Raw genomic sequence first — 18,113 nt, 5'->3', positions numbered from 1 at the left:
CCTCTTCTTCTAATAATAATCAGAACAAACAAAAATGCTATAGTCCATTTGATGGATTTGCATATTTGCTGTTCAAAAACAGCGTGACAAGCGATGTGCAGCATATAGCATGTCAAAATATAATTTCTGCAGATATTTTTATATACCGTGTTTTTTATACAGTCTGACTAATGTCTTTGATGATTTAGGATTATTGTGTGCTAGTAACATATTTAGTTTTGCTGATGGGACATTAAACTGCTGTAAAAAGGCACATGTTGAGGTCTGTTTAGGACTCTCTCTACTGTATATGGGCTTAATTGGTGATGTTTGTTAAGGCTGTTTCTAACTGTATGATTGACTGGATAAAGGACAAGTCATTTCAGTGAATTACTTAATTATTACTTATGAAGGTGTTTCATTTGTGACGTTTCTCTGCCGAAACTTTATTCCCATCATATTCTCCAACAACACATGAGCAAAGCAAAAACAGGATCACACTATCTTATTTTTTTTTGTTAACGTCCAAGTCAAAACCATAATTCTGCAGAGATCCGGATGTAGAGAACAGTAGTAAAAGGGTGTGACTGACGTTCTTTAAAAAAATTGATCTGTCCAGGACTGGGCAACTAGAAGATTTTTCACATTTCTGTTTTCCCACCAGAAATAAAAGCCTTACGTTGATTTCTTTTTTACAAGAGGAGGAAGACAATTTGAAGCATATGTTGGTGCTCCAGATATCTCAGCTGCTTTTCCCAAGAGTAATCTAACATTTAAAATTCTTGGCCTCAAAGAACACTTGCAAGATGAACAAAGTTGTAGGCATGATGATCATGGACAATGTGTGTTTGCTCTAGGTCAGGGTTCCCCAAACTTTTTTGCTCCTTGCACTGGTTTAATGTTGTCCTTATACCTCAAACCAACCTTGAAAGGAAAATAATGAAAATAAGACAAGCATATAGCCATGGCAAGACTCACAGTCTAATGTTTCTTCGGAGTAAATTTCATAATTTTTAAAAACAAACCACATTTCAAAAAGTCATAATCAATAGGATAAAATCAATATATAGTATTTTTTCTTTCCATCAAGCCCACTAACAAAAGCTTAATGGACCGGTACCGGTCCCCTCGATCTAACAACAGCCTCTTTACAATCATTATGCTACTCACCCCTAAAAGCTGGTGTTATGATCATGTCCAAAGACTTGGAGTATATTACTCATGCCATGCAAACATTTACCCTTTTCCAGTCATGAAAATGTTTCTATATACATAAAATTCCCCCTGAAAGTAAACTCTTGATTGATACACCAGCAATCATGATTACGACTATTTTAGTAGAGAAAAGAGCAGAGACATTATATATCATATATTCTTGCTACGTGTGTGTGTGTGTGTGTGTGTGTGTGTGTGTGTGTGTGTGTGTGTGTGTGTGTGTGTGTGTGTGTGTGTGTGTGTGTGTGTGTGTGTGTGTGTGTGTGTGTGTGTGTGTGTGTGTGTGTGTGTGTGTGTGTGTGTGTGTGCCCTTTTGTGCCGATCTACAACAATATCACTCATAGTCACTTACTAAGTATGCTTGTTTTCGGACCACCAGGTCACCTTGATTCAGAGATAACTGGATTAAAAAAACACATTTTTACTTACGAAAATTAAATGTTTCTCTGTAAATAGATTACATAGATACCTCCGCACTTTATTTGATGTAATAATATGAATCTAATGAGCTATAATGGCACAATATACTGTATTTATACAACTTAATATATAACAAATATCTGAGTTGATTCCCAAGTTCAGAAGGTCTTAAACTAAAGGTGAGCAAAGTTTCAAGCATTTTTGCTGTGAAAATATTGAATTATTGTCATATTAGTCCAGCGTATTTATGTTACTCAATATAAAACAATACATTGTAAAAAAAACTTAACACTTGTATTTACTCTTGTTCCAGATGAACAGAGAACAGCAACATCATTGAACACACCAATATGACTTTTTTCTTCATTATGAATATCAATAATTTAACTTTTTGGCCAGCATATGGAAGTATTATAAGTGTCATTGAATTTATCATTTGGCGCATGGTGGGACAGTGGTTAGTGGGATCGTCTCTTGAATGATTGTATGTCTTTGTGTGCCCTGCGACACACTAGCCTCCTGTACAAGGTGTCTCCTGCCTCTCACCCGAAGGAACTGGGATAGACTAATAGTGGGATATTGGCAGAGAATAAATGAAATGTTGTAACGTGGAATTTGTTTTTTGAATTATAGAATTAAATATTTTGTATATTGAAAGGTCGAATTTATTTTTATTGAATAATCTAATTTCAAATTTTCTTATGAATAACTCAATTTAAAACTAGTGTAATTTTGGATGAAAAAAGTAAAGATTGGGTTTTGAACCTCCGACTCTAAAAGACAAATATGTTGACTTATTAGTATTATTATGACTTATTATTATATAGACCATCAGATTATAACATCGTTCCATCTTAAATCCTTTGACTTCAGAAACCACAGATTGATGGTGAGATGTGAAATAAGATTTTTTAAACTCCTGAAATAGAACCAAATTGACACATTTGTACTTGGTTTTGGGTTTTGTCTGGTGGAACTTACGCATTTTAAAACATTGAATCGAGAAAATTTATTTCCGAATTTTGGAATTAGAAAATTAAGTGGAAAAAAAAAAGAAGAAAATAAATTAAATAATTAAATAAAAAATAAATTAACGTTTCAATATTCTAATTATTGAATTCAATTATTAAATAAAAACGAATCCAACATTGCAAAAATACAAAATGATGAATTAATCCATTCAATATTCTGATGGCACTGATATCCATATCCCCCCACACACTAAACAAAAACAATTAAACCAGACCCGGGCAAAGTGCAGCCGGCAGGCCGCATGAAGCCCTTTATTTGTATTCATGTGGCCCTCATGAAATCTAATGGCCATATAGACTTTACTCTAATAACTAGCCTTCAATACTGTTTAGTATTTATTTGTATTATTAATTTCAAGATATAACGACCCCATTTCATTGTTTTGGCCCCTTTTCCCCTTTTGTTCTTTTTGTGAGTATTAAAGTGAATTTAGGAAATATTAACAAATAAAACATAAAGATTATAATTGTTTAAAAATTCGAAAAATTGTAGCTCATTTAACTTTGTTACAAAATGTTTGAGCCTAATGATTTCAATTTTTAAGGGTTTTGTTCTTTCCTTTTTAATGAATTGATGGCCCTTTAAAACACTATATAATCTTGCTCCTGGGGAGATTTAATTACCCGGCCCTGCATTAAACCATTCGTTTTATTTTGCTGTGAACAATTTAAAAAGAAGTGACTTAAACCTGAGTAAAAATACAAGTAGGACTGCACTGAAATTGCATTCCGAAATGATCATGAATTGTAAATGTTGAAAATAGAAACCAAAGTATTATAGGTCAATAGAATCGGATCCACCTCCTACTGTTTGACAATGGGCAACAGATGTGTTACAAAGTCAACTAAAATTGAAAATAAAAACAGCTTAACAGATTATTTAAATTTCTGCATAGACATTGTTGCCCCTGCTAAGACTGTCCACTGTTACCCTAATAATAAACCGTGGGGAACAAAGGAGGTCAAGGATCTCCTTTACAGGAAGAAGGTATCTTTCAGGAGCAGGACACCTACAGGAGGAGGTTGGAGGAGAAGCTGAACAGGGAACAAATAAGAGAGTTCTGGTGGACATGGTGGAGGAGGCAAACAGTCTCAACAACTTTTTCAACAGGTTTGAACAATTACAGACCGGTGGCACTGACTTCGCAGCTGATGAAGACACTGGAGCGGCTGGTCCTTAAACATCTCAGGCCACAAGTCCAGCACGCGCAAAACCCCCTGCAGTCTGGCTACCGGCCCGCGGTTGGTGTAGAAGATGCCATCCTTCACCTCCTGCATCAGACCTACTCCCACCTGGATAAAGGAAGCGGCTCAGTGAGGGTCCTGTTCCTGGACTTTTCTAGTTCCTTTAACATGATCCAGCCCACTCTGCTCCAGAACAAACTGACACAGATGTATGTGGACCCTGGTCTGGTCTCCTGAATTTCGGACTATCTTACTGATCGACCACAGTATGTCAGGCTGAGGACATCATGTATGACTCTGGTGTTTAGTACAGGAGCAATTTCAGGGGACAGTACTGGCCCCTCTCCTCTTCACCATCTACACTTCAGACTTCTGCTACAACTCAGAGCTGAGTCTCGTCCATAAGTATGCTGACGACACTGCCATTGTTGGATGCATCAGGGACAACAGCGAAGATGAGTATAGGAGTCTAATACGGGACTTTGTGGACTGGAGTGAGAGGAACCACTTCAAAGACCAAGGAGCTGGTCTTGGACTTTGGGAGGTCCAGGACAAAGCCACGTCCAGTCTCCATCAGAGGTGACGAGGTGGAGATAGTTGCAATTATAAGTACCTCGGTGTGTGACTGGACAGTAAACTGGACTGGTCCTGCAACACAGACCATGTTTATAAGAAAGTTCAGAGTAGACTGTACTTTCTGAGGAGTTTGATCATTTAACATCTGCAAGAAGCTCCTCTGCATGTTCTACCAGTCTGTGGTCGCCAGTGTCCTGTTCTATGCTGTGATGTGTTGAGGTGAGAATAAGTCCAAGATGAGTGTCAACAGGTTGGACAGGTTGATCAGAAGAGCTGGCTTTGTGGTTGACATGAAGCTGGACTCACTGGTGACATTTGCACCTTTGTTAATCTTTGTATCCTTTGTATTTGTTATTTGTCTTTGATCTATGTTCTATATCTTTATACTTAGATTGTGTCATCTTGTACTTTGTTTTCATAGAAACTTTTTCTTATTATTATTTTTTTTAATTATTTTTTTTAATGAATTATCGTCTGTATTGCTATGTCCTAATTGGAAAAACAATTTCCCAAATGAGACCTCCTATGGGATCAATTAAGTTCTATCTATCTAACTATTTATCTTTTCTAATTATAGTAATTGTTTACGTGTACTTGAATCAGGAGTTGAAACGAAGGCATCATGGTTTGACACTTAAAGTACTGCAATAACAAGTAGGTATAAATAGATGCATTAATATTTGAAAGTAAGTATAGCAGTTAAGGTCACTACTGAAAGTATCACCACTGTACCTGGAAAATGAAAAGCTGGTGGCCCGGCAAATTGTTTCTTTGCCGTACTGGATTCTGACTCCCCATCCGACTCCACAAGTACAAGTACACAGAATTTGGCCTTGTGAATAAAAATATAATGTTATTATTACATTTTTAAGTATGTATTTATTTTTTAAATTGTGTCACTTTTGGCCTTCTATATTTTCTAAGTCAAATAATCAACTTCATTTTTTGGTGCGCTTAATCTTTCTGTTTCTGATTTCGATGGTCAACTGTGATCATTTAGAGGTAGTTTTATAGTCAAAATGTGCCAGCCACAACTAACATTTATTCAGTGAACAAAGAATAAAGGCAAGATGCTATAATAATGAGCTGTTTTTTACTAAAATGCTATTGAATAGTTCACGTTCAAGTTCCAGTTCTTTTATTTGTCAAATATAAATGTATGCAAGACGTACAGCATAGATGAAATTGTTGTCCTCTCAGACCCACGATACAAAACATGAAGTAGACAATGAAAGGACGTTCATAATAAATAATAAATAAAAATAAATAATCAACAAAATAAAATAAATAATAGAATATCAACAAAAAAACAAAGTTAATGAACAGGCAGTGCAGGCGGAGGTGATAGTGATGGTAGGGCAGGGAGGGAGTTGAGTCTCCTGAAAGCCTGGTGGAAGAAGCTGTCCTTTAACCTGCTGGTTCTGGCCTGAAGACTGCGCAGTCTCCTCCCTGACATCAGCTGTGATGCTACTATGAGTAGAACAACAATGGGCAGGTAGTACTTGACGATAATATTAAATATTATATATAATTATAACAATAAATAATATGTTAATAGGACTTAGCAGTTGTTCTCCCTCTTGGATGAAATTTCCGCCGATCGCAACTGGTTTTCTTGCTGTTTTTTTCCTCAGTCTCTGCTGGTCTTGAACAAGAATCCCGAGTTCGCCCAGATCGCAAAAAAAGTTATTCACGCCAAGACCTTCAAAAGTGGTCTTAATATTGGTCTCGAGGACTAAAACACTAGTTAATATTTGGAAAATATTTTTGAACCAGGCTTAGGGCTTCTCCTTTAGTGTCAAAAATGCTGCGTGTATTGTTCACAGGGCCGGGAAGGTTTGGCCAATGGCAAATTCCACAAGAATACTGTACATAATAAATTAGAAAATAAAATGTTGTGAACAGCTTACAGAAACAGTATCTTTTTGGCCCAAAAATTTAATTATTTTATACTCACCATCATAACATTTTAGATTTAACTCAATGTATTACGGTCTTTTTTATTTATTTATATATTATATTATTTATTCATCTTTTCTGGAAACAGTACAATAAATAATTATAAATCAACATTTTATAATTTTCAAAGAGATAAAAGAAACATCCAATTGGTCCTGTCGCCGAGTTTTTACTACAGATGATTTTAAAGGAACAGCAAGGCTACTGCATGTAACGTTGTGTGTTTGATGTATATGGATGCTCAGGCAGCTGTTTTACATTAGTGGTCTGACTGCAGCTGAAATGCTGTAAACATCGTTTCAGGGAAGTGTCAATGGGCCTTGTGGTGTGTGTGTTGTATTGTACTTCATTTATTCACTCCGTTGAAATAACCACAAGGAGACCGAGGTGCTGCTCAACAATCAAAAAACACAAAAACTGTAAAATTAAGACTTATCCTTAGACATTGTGTCCAAGCTACTTATGTTGCCGACTTCAGTTGCTCAGAACAGTGTCGATAATACTGTTTTTTCCACCGATGTGAGACTCTCTCCAGTAGAGTGCAGGCTTGTACACGTCTTAACGGAGAGTAGGTAATTTGTAGGACCTTTAATAATACTCATACAAGCCATTATGAAGGAACAATATTTAATGTTGCAGTAAAATATATATATATATATATATATGTTTTTCTTATCATAGCCAATTTCCAACTAATTGTTTGTAAACTAGGGTGTTTTCATTCGTTCATGTTTTTCCTACCATTGCTGAAAGTGTTTTATTGCAACAACAAAAAAATTCTGCTTTTGCCTTATTCTTTTAACAAACTAACGGATATAAAAAGGACCAACCTATTTTAAAACTTCCATTGTTGTAGATGACGTATGAGCCGGTCTGCACGGATGGGTTGATAAAGCTTTTTGAAGCGGTTCGATTATTTTCTTCTTATTTATTTTCCACATTCTTCTCTCATCTGCGCTTTTATTTCTTGTTCCAAGTAAAAAGTCTCTCTCCGTCTCGATATGATTTGTGGGTGTCGGCCATGGGCTGGCTGGGGGATCACAGGAGGAGGTGCTCGTCTTGCTTCAATAAAGAGACGGAGATGGTTCCGAGCGCATTAGTGGACCAAAAGAGCGCACACGGCAACCACACGCACACCCACACACACACACACTCTCAGCCTACCGGCACATCAGCAAACACACGCCGGCCACAGGAGGATATGCAGACTCTCTGGTTATAAGAGAAGACTGGACTCGGGAAACACGCAACGTTAACACGGCGATAGGTAAGCGAGAATATTTATAGTTTAAATCAAAGAGAACCAAACATCAGCAGAATGTAGTTACTGTTAATTCTCCGCTGTAATAAATGCGTCTATTTAGAATTTAATGATTATTATTGCAGATAAATAAACATGTATAATAGGTTATACGTTAATAAAATAACCTACAGCGGATATCGCTCCAAGATTGATGATGTTCAATAAATTGTTAAGAAAAATCAGACGCAAACTCAGAAACACCTTGTAGGGAACTCAAAAGTTTGTCATATTTAAATGGTTAATAAATGCTGTTTGTTGACTAACTTTAAAAAAAAAGAAAATAACAACGCTTAAACCCGCATTGAATCACTATAGATTTTTTAATCTTTTCATTTTTTATGGTATTGTCAAATGAACAATTAGTTTAAACTTATAACAATTCAAGCATCACATTTTAACACACATGCTATAAGGCCTTAAATTAAGCAGCTATATTACCAATATTATTATTTGTTTTCGTTTATAATGTACATGTTTCAGAAGGTACTTCAAGGTGCATTTGATTTCTATTTATTTAAACGTTTACCGTGATGATGCTGGGAAATATACAGAAAATTGAATACAAAGAAGAAAACTAAAATGTATATTTTTAACTGCACGTTGCAAGTATAATATTCCATTTAATACAAGTTGCTGTCTTAGTTTATTGTTTTTTCCGAGTAATCGGAAATATTATTCGTTGTTTTTTGTCTGTTAAAGTGAGTCACTGATGCTTGGATTTTTAGAATCTTCATATTTTTAATATTTTTCTAGTTAAATTAAATCGTTACGAATTGCCGTCGAGTTCTTATGAACGTCCTCGCGCTCGCAGGTGTCCAGTTGAGTTTTAGCTCCTCCGAAGCGCCAGACCTAACATTGAGGCCTTCTGACGAGACCACATGGGCGGTGGTGTTTGTATCCTTTATATTCAGACATGAAAGCGTGAAAGATGAGAGGCACGTTTCTCGTCTAACAACCCGCGAAAGAAAAAGTCGATTACTTCTGCTTGGTGATCGAAGAGGAGAAGCCACAGTAGGTTCGGGCTTGGTTGCTCCTCATGACTGACATGATCATGAGTTGAATCCACAACTTCACCCACTGTTTACCCAGTACAGGCTGTCCGAGCAGGGCAATATTATGTCTTCATGTGTTAAATCTGACACAAGACTAAAGAAAACAACGTGTCACCAAAATAAATAAATGTATGCGTCTGTATGTCTACAAACTCAGTCAAACTTCATGAGTTATCCATGTGACATATTATTTAACAATTAAACAATAGGAACAGGGAAAACGTATATATAAAAAATAGATAAATAATTCAATCTCTTATATTAAATACATAAATGTATAAATTAAATAAAATTCCCATCAAGCCCATTTTATTTTAGACAATATAATAAAGGAACACAAAATACACACATGAAACAAACAACCCATATATTCAACCAGTGTGTTCTTCTGAGACTACTGTTAATTTCAGTTACTGAATGTTATTATCAAATAACATTGTTTTTAACATTTTAAAATAAATAATAAACAATTAACACACATCAGATGTGTGCTACTTTATAATTATAAACATTCTTATTATTTAATTTATAAATATTAATAACAATTACATTACACTTTACACAGTGGACAAACATTTAGATAACTATAACTATAAACATAAAACACAAACACTAAAAACCTCATCACAAATAAAAAAAATGTGAGCTTTACATATGAACAAATCATTTTATATTCTCCTTATTCTTAGTTTTCTTTTTGATAAGTTATTATGAATCATCTTAGATATTATTGGTTGGCATCCAATAATTGTGACATTATCTGTCTTTGTTGAACACTGCTATAAACAGAAATATAGTCACTTGCAGAACTAACAAAGCAGGTATTTCTCTTAGCATCAGTAGGCAACAGGCTAGATTAATTAATTTATTCTACATATTTGGTGAAAATAATGACTACACCAATAATAATAAGAATTTATAACCACTTATCCGATTATAAGTAGACAAATTACTGCAGTTTAACCATCAGGAGAGTTATGCTAGAGTTAAAAAATCTTGGTTATGGTCCATCAGCGTCAGCCGCAAACAAAGATACATTGTTGTCTATTTCGGCTCATCAAACCTGATCCAACAGCTGCAAGTATCTCTCTCGTTCCCTACTGTCAGCCTGACAGCCCATGCCCCGGGCTTGTTGCCGGGTATAAGAAACCACCACACACACACACACACACACACACAAATTCTCTCTGTCAGAGGCGTGTGTGTTCAGGCTTCCAATTGTTTACTATGTGTAGCATCACTGACACATTTAGAGATCAGCCCAGTGTTGTGGCTCGACGTGTCATGTTCACACTGTTTTAATAACCCGTCAACTGTGCTTAAGTGTGCTTCACTAGTCAGAAACTCATTAGAAAAATTATGAATAAAAATAAAATGCAAAAATTATAATAACAATAATTTATGTTACATATTATTCATCATAATGAAATATTTGATTAATTATAATTTTATTTCATTCACAATTATTTTGCTAATGAGTTTCTGACTAGTATATTAATATATGAACATTGAATAAATACAGTTGGATGATCTGAATTATGTGGAAGTTAACTTCTTTGCCTGCAAATCCTATGAAACTGCTCGGTTCCACTCAGTTGATGAATCTAGCTCGTAACATGAGCTTCATTTCCTAGTTCAAACCAAAAAAAAACAAAAAACTCTGCATACGGTTCTTATCTTCCAAAAGCTGCTAATAGTGTTATAATTAATATTAATTTATTTTTATTTTTTTTACCTTTGGTTCAACTATGCTACCTAAAATGCTGCATTTTTTGATTTGATTTGCAGACTGATCTCTGTGGCTACCATGGGCAGTAAGACTCTGCCCGCTCCTGTACCACTGCATCCCCCCCACCAGCTGGCTAACTACTCACTTCTACAGAGCTCCACAGGCTTCCAGCTACCTGCTGACCCCTTCCCCAGCATCTACCGTTTCAGTGCCTTACATGCCATCCACCTCCACCAGTGGACTCTTGGCTACCCACCAGTTGCTCTGCCTCGCCTCTCCAAACTCCCTGCTGGGTTCTCCTCGATGGCATCATTCCCTATCTTTCCTCATCTCCTGCAGCCGAAGCAGGAGTCTACACTACTGCTACAGAATTTCAAGAACAAGCCTCGATTTGACTTTGCCAACCTGGCAACAGCAGCAACCCAGGAAGACCCCTTGGAGGCAGAAGATCTCAGCATGGCAGGAGTTGTTACTGCGACGGCAGCCGTGGCCGTCACTCAAGCCTCATCTCACCACTCATCACCTGCCAGCCTTGGTTGTCTTCTCGATGCAACTAAACTCTCCTCACCAGAGCGAAAGTCCAACCGTGGTCGGCTGCCATCCAAAACCAAGAAAGAGTTTGTGTGCAAGTTCTGCGGCCGGCATTTTACAAAATCCTACAACCTGTTGATCCATGAGAGGACGCACACAGATGAGAGGCCATACACATGTGACATCTGCCATAAAGCTTTCAGAAGGCAGGACCACCTCCGAGACCACAGGTGAGACTGACGTAGAAAATGGACCATAAAAGTGAGTGGCCATGAACAGGTGGTTTGTTTCCAGTTGGCCAACACATTTAAACCAAACATGCTAGTGAAATTGTTACTAAAGAATGCCTTGCTTGAATATGGTATTTTAGGTAGTACTGAGAAATTAAAACTAGTTCTAGCACAATACCTTCTGACAATCTACTGTTCCGACTTGCCTTATTTAGCCTACCAATTTCCTATCCAGAGGGCCAACAGGCAGCCTAGCAAAAAAAAATCTGAATATGCCTCTTCTCTGTCACAACTCATCAAAATGAGCTAAATTCGTCTTTAGCCATCAGGGATTTTGATTCATCCTGTGCTGCACATGGGTTCATTGCAACAGGCAAGCTGTACTTGAAGTTTAATATAACCTCAGATCCCTAAGATGATCCCAGCTAAAGGTGGAGCAAAAAAGGCTCTAGCATCAAAGGAGGACCAATTTGAAGCCTAATTCCAGGCCAGATTGTCACAATAGCATGGCTGTTCAGTTTAAAACATCACCAGTTTATTTTAAATAATCATGCATACACATTACATTTTAAGTTTTTCCACATGACAAATTGAAAAGCTATTCTTGAAACCAGCAGACTCGCGACAACGTCACTGCACAGCTAACAGGAGCGGTCTGAATGCATATAGTACATGATGGAATACAGAAGGCGAGAAACAAAGACTGTCTGTTCACATCACCTGAATCAGTAATTCATGTTGAGGCATTTTCCTGCAGGGTGTTGGAGCGTCCTTTGTGTTGATCTGATTAACATGCCAAGATGTCAGTCACACTGCTCTGAGTGGTTGTAACATGACATAGTTCACATACAACACAATATACACATAATGAGCTTATTATATTCTACATTTGTACAGGCCATTCAGCTTTTGATAATCTGATGATTTACAACTATGCTTCTCACAACTAATTTCATTAAATTACAAGTAAACAGGGACACATCAGTGATTAAAAACTTTTAACAAGTAAAACCAGACTCAGTGTGGATGGCCTTTTCCCAGAGAGAATCTTGTTGACAATTGTGAGGTTACTCAAAGAAACCTCAAAAATGTTTATTTCAAAGCTAATATGGATGCTCCAGGTAGTATCATTTCTTGATATCCTAAAGTTGTGACCAGAAACATGGTCAGAAATGTTGGTTCAAAGTCATTATTCTGTGTTTTTAGTGCCTCTGCATGACTATAAAGTGTGCCACAGAGTTTGATACAAATTTGTATTGTTGAGTTCAGCTTTTTTTTTAACTTTTTTTTTATGTCTCGACATGGTCTTTCTTCCCCAAGCCCACTTCTATCATGTTTTGTAAAGAAAATTCTGTACTTAAAAATGTATTTCACTTAATAATTTGAACTCACCTGATTATGCTGTATCTCCTTGTGAACGTGTGTGTGCATGTGTGTCGTAGTCTTGCTCTATTTTCACACTCCACCATCTGATCATTTTTACTAAAGATACTAAATAATCGTATTAGGAGCTTTATTAACTTTATGGAACCTGTTAAGTTATTATTATTAAAACCAGGGGTCTTTCAACTGGTCAAGTGACAAAACAGAAGTAGACTGTAATGGATAAGACACATAATGGACTTAGTGATGAATTATTATTATTAAAAAAAAATCCATGTTATGCATATGTGTCCTATTTTGAAGACTGAGGGTGTTTAAGCTTCTCTTGTTTTAATTAATCATCTTTATATCAACAGTCATCAAACATACAAGTAGAAAGTGATAAAATCTAATAACAAAAAGTCTTCTTCTGGCAGGGTTTCAAACACCCAGTAGGTGGGCTGCCAAGTATCTGGCAGTATCAGCTTGCCAGGACAGGTAGTAAGGGACAACTGAGGGTGATGATTAGACAGGTGCAATGAAGTTTGACTAATTGAGCTTATGATGTAAATCCTTTCCTTCAATACATTTGTTGAACTTAGAAACTTGCACAGAAAGCAATAGAATTAGTGTGGCTGTGAGAGGTCGACATTAGGGTTACAACAGACAAGTGTAAATCAGTAATAAACTACAAAATTGTATAATCCTCAACTCAATAAAATATAGTGTTACGTTTACACCTACTTATAAAAATATGATTCACATATTGAAACTTTCTTCTTTAAGATCTGGACCAATTCAATTACTGGTAAACCTTATCCTTGAAAATAAGACTTAAAATCAGTTATTATTAGTTATCGTCGGATTAGGGTTTTCCTTCTTTTTCCGTGGTTGTACTTATTATTTAAGACTCAGGGGTTATAATTTTATAAACTAATAAAAATGTCAAAATGATCAAAACCGCCATTTTGAATAATGTACAAAATAAATGTAACATAACTGATACGTCTTGTGATGCTCCCTGCAGGTACATCCACTCCAAAGAGAAACCCTTCAAGTGTCAAGAGTGTGGCAAGGGCTTCTGCCAGTCTAGGACCTTGGCAGTCCACAAAACTTTACACTTGCAGGTTAAGGAGCTGAAGCAGGCTAAAATCAAGTGAGGGAAGAAACACTTGAATGACCAAGACCAATATATGACCAAAGACCTCTTCATCTCAATACTTGGAGGTTAAACACCAGAGGAATCCTTATAAATCAGGCTCTCATGTCTTGGACTGACATTACCAATTGACAAAAAAGAAAATGACCAGGACCTGAAAAACTAAAGACCCATCGGGATGTCGAGCTAAAGTTTTAACCAAAGACAAAGCAATCCTTATGCAAGTTATTAAAGCCATGTAACCAAAAAAAACATTTTGTACTTTTACACTCCAATATTATTTTTGTACAAATGCATTACACTAGAAAATGTATTTTTGCACTTTAATCTGATTATTGATTCTATTTTTTTCATATACCACTGGATTTATTGAATTTATTTTCAAAAATATTCATTTTTGAATAAAAAATTACATGTACACAATGTTGTTTTTTGGATGACTCTCACTGCATGTTCATATACTGTGTATAGTTTGTATTTATATATATATATATATATATATATATATATATATATATATATATATATATATATATCATATATCATATATCATATATCATATCATACTGTGACCTTTGTTCATCCTTATTTAAAAAAAATATATTATATGAAGAGGACACATCATATTCATCAAAGTGTTGTTTTGTTGTTTAAGTGCTTTGTGACCCTTTATGAAAAGTTTGCATAGTAGAGATTGAACCAGTGACGTATCTGAACACAGCAATATTCCACAAGTTGTGGAATCGCTCCATCAAAGATTTTATTATTTTGTGTCCCATATAAGAAGAGTTTTTGGCCAGAGGAAGAGGACGTAATTAGCGGATGTCCACTGGGCTACTCACCTACTTTTTTTTTCATAGGCAGGAACTCATCAGTCTGTCGACAGCTCGGTTAATAGCCATGAACACACAGATACTCAGGAGTCACAGACACACAAATTCATACATGCACACATATTCACAAAGCCAGCTGGGGAGGGCCAATGTGACGGCTCTGGTCAAGGCCGAAGAAACTGCTTTTTTTATCGACCAGCCACTGACTTTACAAAGACACCTGTTTTTTTGGAAAAAAAAAAAAAAGATTTGATGGCGGCGGAGTAGAACGCTTAGGATGTTTTTCTGTTGCTCTTGGAATTGCGACCAATTTTATATAATATACACCATTTTTTCGAACTCTACCCACTTATAACAGCGACAAGATCTCTGTAGTTTTTCTGAATTGAATTGAGTGAACTTTTTTACACCACAATGTCATCCACCCGTCAGAAAACAGCAGACAGCAGCAAAACCCCGTAGGCTAGCACTGACTGTCCGCTTTGCAGATAACTCTTGCAAGCTATGATGGACTCTCTAAAAGCTGACATTTTCAGCAAATTGACTCTTCGCTGGTTAGTATTCACTCTGAAATTGCAACGGTAGGACGGGAAGTGACTGATTCCATTGAGCCATTAAAGAGAAGAACGAAAAACACGAGCATACATCCTGGATCTTGAACACGCTGCTGATAGATTATGGAGACCCAATCGCGTAGCTCAAGGCTACTGTGAAGAAGCTGACCATTAAGGTGAAACATCTAGACGACAAATGCGAGGAGCTGGAAGGAAGCTTGCGGAGAAATAACATCCGAATGGTGGGACTGACCGATGGTGTGGAGAGTTCCCGTTCCACTGAGATAATAGACAACTTTTGAAAGCTGTCCTACACCTGGACACGGAGCCGCGCCTGGACAGAGCCCACCGCACATCGAGCAAGGATGGGATAGCACCGTGATCGTTCCTAGCGAGCTTTCACTTTTTCCACGTTTGCAACGAGATCCTGAGATGTGCATCGGACTATCTACCCGCTGTTGCTAGGAGACAAGCAGCATTCATGGAGGTGAAGCGCCAACAGCACTATTGCCCCGGCATCAAGTTTGGTCTCTTCTTCCCAGTAGTTCTCAGGATCACAACATCTTATGGAGTAACACATTGCGTCCAGTGCATCAACCACAGCTGCATTTGACTTGATTGAGAAACACTTGAAAAAGGTGTTGGATCCGAACAATTAAGTAATTGTAGGTGCGCTAATAATCTGATTTTAATGTTAACAACACAAATTTATATTCAAAGTTTTTTTGTGTGTTAAATACATGTTGTTGTTATAGATTATCATTATCACACACTTTTTTTTGCCAGGTTCAGTGTGTTCAATAGGTGTGCAACTAATATTTGTGGTATTATCACAATTCAGTTCGGAGCAGCAGTATGCAGTGGAGGTATATGAAAGCTGCCAAGTGAGTGTGTTTGTAGGGTTTAGGCGTGTCTCGTCACCTCTGCCATGGAGGGTGGTTTTTTGGTTATGTTATTTTTTTTGTTCCATGTCTGTTATTCATGCCTGGTCTGCCGTCAGTAGATTTTTTAACCACTTCTTATGTTTAAATGTTCTCCTATCATTTAACCATTATGCATAGCTCTATTCAGACATAATGGCATTTACCAGTGCAATAGAAAGGACCATTCGAAGTTGTTCACCCACATGGAGAGAGAGAGAGAGAGGGAGAGAGAGAGAGAGAGAGAGAGAGAGAGAGAGAGAGAGAGAGAGAGAGAGAGAGAAAGTTATTCCTCAGTTCTCAGTGATCAACCCTTGGCAATATCAAAAATCCACCGCTTTTTTTTTTCGAATGTCACCACACTTTCAAACGGATAGATTATTTTCTTACTGCCTGAGATAAAATACATGGAAAACTCTCAAGGCCAACATTTCAGGTGAAATAATATCATACACTAACTATGAGAGAAGATTAAAAAATAATAAAATTAAAGAATTAACAAAACGCTTCAATCAGCTGGACTTAATCTATGCATCCTCCCTATTGCCTGACCTTTATATGGAGCGATTTTCCCTGAAGACTGAATTTGATCTATTATCCAAAGACCAAGCATCTGAGATGTTATTAAAATCTAGATTTAACTATTATGAACATTGTGATAAAGCCAGTAAATTATTAGAATATCAGTTACGACAGATCTCAGCCTCACAACAAATTCGAATGCCGTCTGGAATAGCAACTGATCATAAAAAAAGGGAGAGAGAGACTTTTTACAGAAATTTATACAAGTCTAGAATAAGGCAGATATGTCACCTTTGAAAGTTTTTTTTAGATCGCTTGACATTCCTTATTTACCACCAGAATTAGTAAAAAAAAAAAACATGGATTCAAGCATCACCATAGAAGAGCTCTCTACTTCAGCCAATTCTATGCAATGCGGTGCCCAGGACAGGATGGATTCTTAGAATTTTATAAGATATCTTAACAAGATCCAATTTTAGTGACATCTTTAACGAAACATCTGAGTCACTTAAACTACCCCAAACTGTTATACAGGCCTCGATTTCCCTAATTTTGAAAAAATAACAAATACCCTCTGTCATGGGCTTTTTACCGCCCCATTAGTCTCTTGAATGTTGACTTTATACTATTATCCAAACTTCTGGCTTTACGTCTTGAATCGTCACTCCCGGTAATTATATCTGCTGATCGAACAGGAATCATTAAGAATAGACAATCTTTTTTTTTAACCTGAGAAGGTTAGTCAACATAATCTGTACTTCATACAGTCAATTGATTACTGAAGCTTTAATATCTCTTGACGCAGAAAAAGCCTTTGACCGGGTAGAGTTCCGGTAACTTTTTTACACTCTTGAAAGATTCGAATACAATAAAAGATCGGATTATTATATTCCAACTTCGAGGGGTCCCACAATCCCCAGGCTTGGATAGCTATGGAAGCTGTATCCTCTAGAACAGATTAGTTGTCTGCCCTTGTACATTCTCCCATTTACTGTCCCACTTATGCTCCTATTAAGAATATTATTATCAAAAACACCTTAAAGATTTGGACTCAATCTACAGTCACTCCCCATCACCACTCCCATAGTAAGAATCAAATCACATATTTTCTCCCTCATTAGTGGACGATGCATCCTTGACCTGGTGTAGATGTGGAATCAAAACTTTTAAAGATCTATTTAAGGACAACACATTTGCAACCTTTGAAGAATGATAATAATCATACCCTCTTCCTTTTACAAATCCTTACCTTTGTCCAAAAAAAATATGATCAATTTCCATATTTACCTGAAAAACTCCCTTAGATATCTTTCTTTAACAAGCTACAGTGATTAAGAGCTTAAAAGCACATAATCATAATAGAATCCAAAATCTTACTTCAACATCTCTGGGATAAAGGCTCTTTAGGAGGAGGAGATTGGGGACACAATTTCTGAAGAACTATGGGACAGAGTTCTGAAGCGCGTTCATACTTCACGTAGTTGTGCCAGACATGCATGGACTGATCCAATGCAAGATTGCTCACCGCACACACTGGACTAGACTGAGACTTT

General features: G+C 36.7%; 1 protein-coding gene across 1 annotated transcript; it reads left to right on the top strand.

Annotated features, from left to right (window-relative positions):
- Positions 1 to 7,491: 7,491 nt before the first annotated feature.
- osr1 (odd-skipped related transcription factor 1) lies at positions 7,492 to 14,132 on the top strand. The gene is made up of 3 exons (XM_087779818.1): positions 7,492 to 7,632; positions 10,509 to 11,210; positions 13,600 to 14,132. Exons 2-3 carry the CDS (start codon positions 10,528 to 10,530, stop codon positions 13,730 to 13,732), a joined length of 816 nt encoding a protein of 271 aa, XP_087635944.1. The 5' UTR covers positions 7,492 to 7,632; positions 10,509 to 10,527; the 3' UTR covers positions 13,733 to 14,132.
- Positions 14,133 to 18,113: the final 3,981 nt, after the last annotated feature.

This window comes from Callionymus lyra, chromosome 18 (genome assembly GCF_982586985.1).
Source record: "Callionymus lyra chromosome 18, fCalLyr1.hap1.1, whole genome shotgun sequence".
Classification (NCBI taxonomy): domain Eukaryota; kingdom Metazoa; phylum Chordata; class Actinopteri; order Syngnathiformes; family Callionymidae; genus Callionymus; species Callionymus lyra.
This window is presented reverse-complemented; position numbering and strand designations above follow the sequence as displayed.

Bases quoted from the DNA above. Each gene is read 5' to 3' on its own strand.
- osr1 (XM_087779818.1), top strand. From the start codon at position 10,528: ATGGGCAGTAAGACTCTGCCCGCTCCTGTACCACTGCATCCCCCCCAC. The intron at 11,211-13,599 runs GTGAGACTGACG...TGCTCCCTGCAG, and splicing joins GACCACCTCCGAGACCACAG to GTACATCCACTCCAAAGAGA.